Source organism: Megalops cyprinoides, chromosome 20 (genome assembly GCF_013368585.1).
Source record: "Megalops cyprinoides isolate fMegCyp1 chromosome 20, fMegCyp1.pri, whole genome shotgun sequence".
NCBI classification, from domain to species: domain Eukaryota; kingdom Metazoa; phylum Chordata; class Actinopteri; order Elopiformes; family Megalopidae; genus Megalops; species Megalops cyprinoides.
Genome location: NC_050602.1, coordinates 6,025,648 through 6,037,031, shown reverse-complemented (window position 1 = coordinate 6,037,031; position 11,384 = coordinate 6,025,648). Strand labels below are relative to the sequence as shown.

Genomic DNA, 11,384 nt, shown 5'->3' with positions numbered 1-11,384 from the left:
GGAGGTGTCACGTGAGGCCCTGCCCGGCCTCTCATTCGAGGAAGCCCCTTTTCTCCCACTTGCACACACTCACCAACTAACAACAGTTCACGGTCTTCCAGCTCCGTCCCGATTGGTTGATGCACATCATCAATCCACGATATTGTAAGGTAGCTGATTGTAATTTTGGCTAGTAAGGCGAAGAAAAAGAGAAAAGTTGAGAAATACTAAGAGGCAACACAGCTTCCCCGAAAGCAAGGATTGTAAAAATCTAAATGATCTTGAACACACTCTCTGGGGAAAAAAGGCACATTGCGCTTTGGGTGCTTTTTTCAGGCATTCTGTCATTTTAGGCCAGTTGAGATATTTTTTATTTAGCCCATATCCTCCGATACGAATACAAGTCTATTTTCGGCTGAAAAGTAAGTCGCTGGGTTTATAACAAACGTTTGCTCTATTTCGTGATGTATGGTAGTACTGGACAAAACTGCCAAATTGCCCCCCTCTTCTGGGAATGCCTGTTTTGTGGTACAGTGGCATTCTTTGGTAAATGATAAATGAGCACTCCAGGGAGACGTCTGAATGGAAAATTATTCATTTTAAATTCACAATTCACATGTCACGTTGATTGGAATTCTTTCACAAACGGAGTCACAATTGGACGAAAGGGCAAGTGGCGTCTTTGTTGTCGACGAGTCTTTTGGTCTCCAGTGAAAATTCAGTTAACTTTAGGCGCGTGAACAAAAAGGAAGAAGGCGACAACTTTGAGACACTTTTCGAGACTGAAAACATCTAAAAAAGCGTTCAAAGAAGAGACCACAGGGGAGAGAAATAAATTAATCAACAAGTTGAGTGTACATAGCCCATTGCGTTTTTGTTGCAAAAAGAACACATATTCTGCAAGAAAAGGTCAATGCAGAAAAATTTTGATTCTCCTCTGCGACATGAAAACTCGCTCCTAAAGACTATGCATGCATACTGTACTCCAGCATATTCATAACGAAGTCTCCAGTGGGACTGGATTACTTATTCGCTTGTGAAAACGTGACGCTCTGTTCCATAGAGGAATACATTAAACATCACTGTCAAAGCTGCATCACAGAAGATTATATGTTGCAATCCGCATACAGTAAAATACATACCTCCGTGTATCGTAAAGCGCTCTTCCGTCACGTGTACCATGTCGGCATATAGCTTACATCCCACAGTTACCGCCACTTGTCGCAGCAATAATATATGAATTGTGGATTAATGTGTTTCCAGTATCATTTTAGGTTTCTCATGGTACGTATGTAGGCGCATTCACGTTTGGCAATCTCTGCATTGCAAAGACATGCCGTTGTGTACCCAATGCAGTTCTTATACCAAACAGTCACTCTAAGGCGGTATATCTGAGTCATTCGAAGTGAGTTTAATTCAATCACAAAGCACAATATCGATTTTCTCTCGTCGTCCTATTAATTGTCCGTTTATCACCCCTGATCTTTATTTTGCTTTGTGCAATAAGGATATATCAAAAGGCCGTACTTTTTGCTGTAATGTGCATTTGGCATGCGTGTTATGCTACACAATTGCCAGTATAAAAGTTGTGGGTTGTAGAAGTTAGCATGTGGAATTTGCGGCACTCTCAGCGGGAAACGGAGGCTGCTGGAGTTCAAAGCCGCAAGCCCCGGCGTGACACGCCAGCCATTAAAACATCATCCCAACTGCACGTTTCATCCACCCTGCATACATTCCCACTCTGATTTGGGAAAGACAGGCCGAAAAGACGAAATGAGTGCTGCTGGTCGTCTTATCTTTGCGTAGTTTTGAACCAAGATTACGCGACCTGGGAAAAAAAGAAATCTGGGAGGAATCTCCAACAGGTGGAGAACGCGGAGCACGGGAAGACTGCACGCACATTGAGGTGAATGTATAATTATAAACCATAAATGTTTCCTTGCAAAATAAGGACGAAATTTCCCCCGATGCTGTGGGATATTTTAAATGAAACAAAGATTTTTTTTTCTAGCAATCGTGGATGACTCTCTAACCAAAACCTAGAGGTATAACGAGACAACAGGAGTGTTGTGATTCTGAGATCATGTAAATATTGATTTCTACGTGTGTTTCGTTGCGATGATAGCGTGCTTACGTTAGCGTTATTGAGCTTCGCATGTTTAGGTGCCTCATTGCATTCAATGTTATTTTACCTATTAACGGGGATGCGTCCGATTATGTTTACGTTTGTGAAAGCAAACTGGTTTATCAAGATACAATATGACGTTGTCCGTGTATGTTTTACTTCATCCTCGATTATTTAAGTCATGCCTTATAATGTTCTCAATTCTATGAATTTCACTATGTTTGTACTGACCCTTGACCCACAGGCCGGCAGACAGCTATATTGTATTTGACGGAGCTGGTACAGCACGGTAGCTTCGCTCTCGTTTAAGGTATTCCGTCGTGTTGATTCACACGTCTTTGCAGCTTGAATTTTAATATGATGGATACCATGTTGTGAAAATATGGATGACAGAATTGTTTATGTTAGTATCAAATGTGGAGTTGTAGACGGTCCTTTTTCGGGGGTGGGGGCGCTAGTTGGAACCAAAACAACGACTGTATTTCAGGGATACCTTAACAGAGAGCGCTGCTGCAACCCGTGGCACTGCAACAGTCGTGCAATAAATGTATTCAGCATTAGACACGTTTCATACCATGTTTACTTTATTTTGACGTGTTTTACACTGTCTTTGTCACCAAGTGCTTTTTTTGCAGAACAGATGCCATGCAAATTGGTGAGAGGAACGAAATGAATTTACGCCAATTGTACTTAATGCAGGTCAAACATCAGTGGAATCTGAAGACAACTTTATTTGCGGAGTTATTTGTTTGTTGGTCTGTATTATGATTCTATATCTTGAATCATTTCACACAGACTCAGCCCGAATGGTTCCAGAATCATTTTGTAAACATAACGATCAGAAGCTACTGCGATTACAGACTTATTGAGATAAATACTTGCGAGGCGTAATGCATATGATTGACCAATACTCGTTTACACTGTTAAGATGTGCTTTCTTTTGCGTTTTTAAATTTGTGGTTCCGAATACAAAATATTGTCGTCACACTTCGGATTATCATTACAACCTGAACTGTTGTTTCCTAAAACACTATACGCAAGATATGTACCGGAGAGAAGTAGGGGCATGTTACAAAATGTGTTTTCGGCAACAATGTTTTTTTTTAATGGGAGTGAAACGACAATCACATCTAGTTTCGGTATATGCAAATCAAAAGCCAAACATTCTGTAGGCCCCCTGAAATATTTCCTTCAGTAAACCAATCACGTGATTTGCAACGGAAATCTCAAGTTCTGTACTGAACAAAGATACACCTACGCCTAGAAGGAAAGGGGATACAAAGCGCATTGTAACTGAACGCTGTATGTGCCACTGACCTCCAGGTAGTAAAATATTGGCGTGACATTCTTTCAAAGGGTTTTGGAGGTTGCACTGCCCGCACACCATACACATTGTTTCAAGAGAAGAACAAATCAGCGAATGAACACTTAAATAATCCGTCCAATGATATTCCAGATTCCATGAATAATATTTGCCATGAATCTAATGGGAACCATTTAATCTAATTTTGGCTCGGTTGACATAACTCTTATTTGATACCGGGCGGTTTGATTATAATAAAAATTCGAGGAATATGGGATCTCTTTCGGTAAGGACACCTTTATTCTATGAACACATTTATATTAACCTTTACACCTTAACAGAATGCTTTCCCCTTTTTATGAGATACGCAATTGCGCGCGCGTACATGTTTATGATGGTGCTTCTATGTTGCAGTGTAAAAAGTTGTAGTGCAAAATATTAAAAATAATAGTGTTCACGCAATGAGAGGAATGTTTATACTTTGGATATAATCCTTTATATACGAGTATATATTGTCTTACTGTTCTTTTCTTATGTTTTAACTTTGAGGGTTGCCGCTGCAAATAGCTTTACCATTCGACATTTTAGTCGCTATTTTGGAATGTAGGCGACATTGAAGCGCACGTGTGGTATGTGCAAAATGCTATTAATTTTTATATTTGTTTTATACAGCTCCTTAAAGCCAGCCACAAGAAGAAGATGAAAAACACGAGTATTTAAAATTGCTCGTAGTTTAGTTCTGAGTTTGTGCACATGGCGCAGAGCTGTCAGGTTGCCCTTACAGTTCACATACCAATTACTAAAGCAGTAGAATCTATTTACATATCAGAATGCTATGATTCAGTAGTCTAATTTCTGGAAATTTTACAGGATACTTGCTCAGAAAGTCTTATAAATTGTGGGCATCATCCTAGAATTTCAACATTTATTTCAGCTGTAGATAGGCCTATTCAAATGCGTAAAAAGTAAAGTTCAAAACGAGAGCACAGTATTTGACACTGACACTGCATTTGCCAGTTAACGAATCATGATTAGTGTTAAAATCTGTACTGCTCCCATGCAGACGGGTAGTGAACTATGCTCTAAAGTGCAGGGATAGAATATCGCGACAGTTGCGCAGATCTATAGTCAGCTAGAATACGACGTGAAATTTTTTCACTTGAAGTCATTTTGAAACTTTCGGTCTGTTGGTATTCTTTTGCATACCAAGAAACATTATTCTATATCTTTCGAGGCATTTTGATTTGCTTCGTCTCCTTGCTAACTCCTCCTCTCACTCCTTCGTCAGACACCTCCCCTTGCGTTCTGGTAGACTGGCTTTGAAAGAGCTCGTGGACCGAATCCGACAGAGCTCGTGGACAAAATTACCACGGATCATAACACCAGATTCACTGCATTATCTCTACCATGGATAATAGTCAACGTTATCTCCACTCACAAACATAGGGAAACGGATCCCATGACGAAGTAAAACATTAGGAGGATTGAATGAGGCGGGGTTTGTGTAATCTCCGTTGCTATGGCCTTCGGCATCGATTTGTACAGTGGAAACTGCGTGCATTTGCAGTACAAAAGTATAATTTCTAAGCACTTTATTTCCTGTCGCCACTTTTACAAAGTAAACATGTTAACTCAAAAATGTTTAATTTATTGTGGTTTGCGGTCCACGATTGTTGCATAGAAAAAGAACAGCGAAACTTCAGCACGGTCACGATACATTTCTGTTTCTGATTTGCTAATACTCTCAAAAATGGTTTGCCGTTAATCAAACTAATAGTGCTTGAACATCTTTACATTGACAGCTTTGTAACACTAAGAAAAGCGTTGGAGGATAATACCCTTAAAAGTATCATACCCTTTGCATAACAACAGCAAAGAAAAAAAATCACATTTCTTGTGTTGCCTGAGGCTTAGCGCAGGCGCTTTGGACGCTTGCTGTCACTGAAACATTTTTCTTCACATTGGAAACTGTCACAAGTGACGTCAATCATTGAGCGCTGACCAATTAGAAGGCTCGGTGATTGTTTAGCTCCACGGGCTGCAGCGCCGACCATGAATCTCTATTCAGTTTCTCAAAGCGTCCTGCTGTTGCCTCTTAAACGAATGGGATCCCACGTAGGCACCGAGATAGAATCAAAACTTTAAAAAAGTTTTTTTTTGACATATTTTTTTTATTGCGATTAAAATAGATTTGTCATCATCATCATCATTATTATTTTGCCTGCTGTCAAGTTACTCTAAAATTAGGAGTAATGAGCGTGGATGCTTTGGGAAACCCAATGGCGGAGCCTGCGTTTTCCAAGCGGAGCACGGCGCTGAGATTAGTTGACTTGGCGGGGGCTCACCACCACCTCCATCATCACCACCATACCCCTCAGAGCGTGACAGGCATCCCGGCGTTCAGCAGCCATCCACACTCAATGGGTCACGCGCACCCCGGAGAGATTACTGCAGAACCCCGCCTGGGGCCGAGTCCATTCGGTCCAGAACACATGGGGCACTCCGCGGCCCTCAAAATCAGCCCAGCCCATCATTATCCTCACCACCATCACCACCACAATCATCATATGGCAGGCCACAGTGAAGTGGTCTCCAGTCAAACGGAAGCTTTTGGCCCAGTGCAGGCTGCGGCAGTCCCATACTCCATGTCTCACCCGGCCCAGGCGCTGTCTGCAGGTAGAGATTTCCTAATTCGAAGGGATTTGGCAGCTCCAGCCATGCCCGGGCTGATTGACCAGTCCTCCGCTGCAGCTTCTCACCACGGAATATTTGTCTCAACAACAGGTAGCTATCCCGGACACTATGGCCACCACCCCGACGCTGGAAACCATTCCCTCTTCCCTCGCCTCCATCACGAACAGCCATCTAACGGAGCGCCAGGTGGTCAAGCACTGAATGGACAAATACGGTTGGGAATACCTGGAGAAATGTACGTTCGGTCTGATCACATGAGTCAAGTGGCAGGCTCCAGGGCTGAAGCGTTCGCTGCCTCGCCTCTGCACGGCTACGGCGGCGTGAATATGAGCATGAACCTAAGCGCTCACCACCACGGACCCGGTGCCTTCTTTCGCTATATGAGACAGCCGATCAAGCAAGAGCTTATCTGCAAGTGGCTGGATCCGGAGCACGCGGCGAAAAAACTTTGCTCTAAAACTTACAGCACCATGCACGAGCTTGTGACGCATGTTACGGTGGAGCACGTCGGAGGACCAGAGCAGGGAAATCACATCTGCTTTTGGGAAGAGTGTCCCCGAGAAGGAAAGCCCTTCAAAGCAAAGTACAAACTCGTTAACCATATCAGAGTGCACACGGGCGAGAAACCGTTCCCCTGCCCGTTTCCCGGCTGTGGCAAAGTGTTTGCGAGATCTGAAAATCTTAAAATTCACAAAAGGACTCACACAGGTCAGTGTTCTTCCCCATGTTTAATACTACTGTGTTGTACTACGCTTGGATTTATGTTGTGTTGTTTTATAAACACGGCTTGTAATTTCAAAATGTGTCGATTTTAAGTTACCTCTGATAAAACGACAATGTCTATTAAGAGGACCTATCAGAAGCAGGTACAGAATAATAACAAATAAGTAAACAAATACAATATATATAAAGCAATATATAAAGATCACAAGAAAATATAATTTTGTAGACATGGTTGGGCTTTAAATGCATTGGCTAAATTAGTGTGTTACCTTCTTAACGCAAACCTTACCAGTAACAGCTATTTCATTATCAATACATAGATATAGATATGCAGACGTTTATGGAAAATATGCATCTACTTAATGATTAAGGCAGTCAGGGAACAAGAAGTAGCACAGTACCGTGCAAATGCAGGCTCCTTCTGCCAGCAAAACGAGATGTTAACTAATCCTCTCTCATTGTAGAGGACTAGTATTTCAGTTTTAACACATTGGAAATTAACTTTTGCTTTTCGCAGCCACGAGAATGACCTTGATACGTAGTTTCACTCAATGCAACTGTCATATGCAACACGGTAGTTACTTGTTTACACCAAAACATCCTGCAGGTCGAGGCCTAGCCGCCCCCTGTCATGGTTGTGAGTAGACGAGGGCGAAAAGAATCGAATACGTCACCAGTTACTTTACTTACTTCTTCGACCAGAATCTTTTCAGTGACTGACGAATTTAGCCATCCAAGTTATGACAACGGCATAATGCTCAGCTCCCTATTAGTTTTCTTCGCCAGAAAGGACTAGTTGGTATTTCCGCTCGCGACGACATGACAAATCACGATTTATTTTAATAAGCGCAATGAATGTCCTGTTACAGGCCCAGATTTTACACTTATATGTGTTTGATGTGAAATATGAACATACATATTTCAAAACTATGTAATTCAAGAAAATACTACACTTGTATTAAATGTTTTCCGGAAATGATGACTTTGGATTTAAAAAAAAATAATATAATCAGCATAATTCAAACAGCAAGCACCAAGAAATGTACCGACGTAATGTCCGAGGGACAATATTTCAAATTGACAATATTTCTGAATAACTGTCAGGTAAACAATGGAATTAATTCGTTAAATTTACCGGGTTTAATTCCAGCCCAGTGGGAAAAAAAATATGAAAAAGGAGAAATACGCATATGCAGACATGAAAATGGACCCATACAAGGAAGAGATTTTCGAAAGGATGCAGCCAGCCAGTTATTTTTATTTTCTTCGTATTTTCGCTTAGTTTAATTCTTTTGTGTGGCTTTTCATACAACTAAATAATTCCACAACAGATCTCGGTCTGAGTGACTTGTATCAAGGAAAAAGTTGATACCAACATACTACAGAAACTAAAGAGCTGCGTCTTTTTCTAGCTTATAGTGTCTTTCTCTCATCTGCGATATACCCTAGTGGTTATTTTTCATTAAAAATACTGGCGAAAAAATTAAAACTTTTAAAAGCAGTTTTCAAAAATGGCGACTGGTTCTTTATTTTGATGAAGCATGCACAGCTTGAATTGATTAAATGAACGCACTGAATACAATGAGATATTTCGGGTTGTTCAAAAAAAATGGCAACGACTGCATATCTTTCCCCTGCCAACGTCTTTTTTCTTTTCACAGGAAAAATAACGGCGAAATATTTCCCTTTCTAGTGTTTTTTAAACTCCCAGGAATAGGAAAACAGAGTTTTGCTTTTTGCTACGGTCAATACACAACAAAATCCCGGCGTTTACGGATAAGCATTTCCCAGGGGTCTGCTACTTACGACTCGCTTGTAGTACACTAATATCCTTGATTGGCTGTCTCAGCACAACATAAGGTCAACGCGCAAGTTCAATTAGACAGCAGTATTCAACATTTTCATAGGGTCTTCGTGTAGCCTAAGGTCAACGTGTAGCTGGGAGTATCTTCCTGACTCATCATGAACTATTCATATATGCATGGAGAAAACAGGATATGCAGATACCGTGGTGGTTAGAATACTGTCTTTAGATGATGACGATGCTTCCTTCGACCTGTTTACGGATATGCTCATCTTAAGCAAAAATCTTCATTTGATTGAGTCAAGTTAGTAAGCACAATAAATAACTGAAGCAGAACTCTGGCAATCTGGAAGATCTAGATATGACCAAATTATACCCCCTCTAGCACTACAGTGGGACTGAACATAGTCATTGTTGAAGCGATATATTTAAATTAATAATGAAAAATATAGTGCAACTGATCTGACAAAACCCACAAGGTAAATGGAAGACCAGGTGGACGAAGTTATTAAATGGGCTGTAGAGAAGGTTAATGGGTAAGATAAACAACGACTTTCAGCAACACCCAAACTGAAAAAAGAATCCCCTGTTTCTCATGGAAATTGTTTTCATGAACAATTATTTTAATAGGATGTTCAAAATGACCCGACATGTGGTTGATCTAAGCACAAAATGGCACCCTTTGGCTGCAACAATGAAAAAAACTGAATTTGCTGTACGTTATGAATATGTCTGTAGACCTGACTTCACGACCCTCCTTTCTTTGTCTTTTTTTCAGGTGAAAAGCCCTTTAAATGCGAGTTTGAGGGATGCGATAGACGCTTTGCTAACAGCAGTGACCGAAAGAAGCACTCCCATGTTCACACCAGCGATAAGCCGTACAACTGCAAAATGAGAGGCTGCGATAAGTCGTACACGCACCCCAGCTCCTTGAGGAAACATATGAAGGTGCACTGCAAGTCTCCACCTCCGAGTTCAGGCTACGAATCTTCAACTCCGTCTCTCGTTTCACCCTCTTCGGACTCGGGTCGCGAACCAGTTTCCTCCACTCACTCCGAGCCACTGTCATCTAACCAGGCCGCCAATTTAAGCGAGTGGTATGTTTGTCACAGTTCGGGGGCAAGTGGCACCCAGACCCCCCCCAGCAACGCTTCTTCACCTGACCCCGCAGATGGGCCTCCTTACAGAAACCCCGAGCCAGGGGGGACTTTCTGACCAAAGTTCTAGCTCCGACACACGCTCAACCAGTTTCCCAAAATTCGAGAAACTGCCTTCAAGTGATGGTCGAATTTATGTAATCTTCTGCACCAGCACACAGACAAACATTGTAACTGCCTAAAGTTGTTTTTCGATATAATAAGACCAACTGTACATGAACTAATACAAGCTGGGTGATAAATTTAGTATTATTTCTTATGACTTATCAAAAGTGTGTTGCTGAATTTGATGTAAATTATGTTTATTTCGCTTTTGTTTCAATAATTTATTTTTCAAATTTGACATGGGCATTATTTTGTATTATCAAACCAAAGTGTTTAAGGGGAAAAGTCTGTATATTTGTAAATGGTGACGTTTTCATGTGTACGTGTTAATAACAACTTTGTAAAGTGTTTTCAGTATTTTTGGGGAAATATTTTTATCGTTTGTAACTGTTTTGTATAAGAATAATAACAGAAAATAATTAACAGTTTAACGTAGACCTTCAGAATAAACTCCCCTCTTGTGTATGCAGTGAGTCGGCAACTAAAACGCCTACATTTTAGTCGTAGCCTTATTGTGCTATGTGATATTTTTACATTGGCATTTCATTCATGCTTATTGAAACTTCTTAGACTGAAGTGGCCATTTTTAATTTAACGCATTTGTTACGAATTCGATATTTTACGACAATGTGAATTCCAATTTTTCTCTCGAAAGTTACTCGAAATGCCTTGTACTTTGTGAATAATTTTGAATAAATTGTATATTCCAGTGCTATTACTGTCAAAACCCCGTCGTCCGTCTAGTAAATTTATTTAAAATGAAAAAGCAAAGCGGGGACAATATTGCTTAAAGAGAAAGTGCACACACTGCTCAACTTTCCTTGCTATCCGTGCAACGGCCCATTTATCGTTTGATTCATAAACACCATTTCATGGTGAAGATACAATATATAGTAGAACGATTTAATCGATGATAATTCTCAAAAAGCGGTTATATAGCTAATGATGGTAAACAATTAAATGGATAGGAGTTGGGCGTCATGCAGGTCACTTCATTATTTCTCAGAAAGGTCATTACAGCTGTCTGTATAGGCCTATAATTAATAGCCGAGTCGTATTTCCAATATACAAGGAACGTTAAAGGAAAATAACCTCATTTCAACCTTATTTTTGACTAGACTGGAAAACATTTCACTGTTGCGGATATTCCTCTCTCTTGCATCGTGTTAATGCGTCTTTCAGCTGTTATTCCAATCGCCCATGAGTAGTATAAGACCTACTGCACTCCAAACTATTTCAGAAGTAAAGTGTATGAGGGAAGCACAAAGATATAATACTTCGAACTGTGTTAGCCAACATTGGCACATCAGTGAGGATAACGACATTGCTTTATTTTTCCCTCTTAAGTATAATTTTAATTGCATGAATGATACTTGCACTGGAAAATATACAATGAGGTTACAATAAGATTTTCTTAGAGTCCATTTTCCTCTTATAAAACACCCCGTTTATTTTCAAGGTAATCTGCAGCGACGGATGAAAAGATTAAATTTT

The 11,384-nt window shown here is 40.5% G+C and overlaps 1 protein-coding gene across 3 annotated transcripts; it reads left to right on the top strand.

Annotated features, from left to right (window-relative positions):
* Nucleotides 1-14: 14 nt before the first annotated feature.
* Nucleotides 15-10,153, top strand: LOC118795512 (zinc finger protein ZIC 4-like). 3 transcript variants are annotated; one of them, XM_036554049.1, is made up of 3 exons: nucleotides 2,056-6,083; nucleotides 6,192-6,809; nucleotides 9,407-10,153. In XM_036554049.1, exons 1-3 carry the CDS (start codon nucleotides 5,660-5,662, stop codon nucleotides 9,841-9,843), a joined length of 1,479 nt encoding a protein of 492 aa, XP_036409942.1. In that variant the 5' UTR covers nucleotides 2,056-5,659; the 3' UTR covers nucleotides 9,844-10,153. The 3 variants fall into 3 exon arrangements, 2 of the variants coding, with proteins under 2 accessions (XP_036409942.1, XP_036409941.1); XR_005005821.1 differs by lacking the exons at nucleotides 2,056-6,083; nucleotides 9,407-10,153 and adding an exon at nucleotides 15-1,885 and having other exon boundaries at nucleotides 6,192-6,266; XM_036554048.1 differs by having other exon boundaries at nucleotides 2,057-6,809.
* Nucleotides 10,154-11,384: the final 1,231 nt, after the last annotated feature.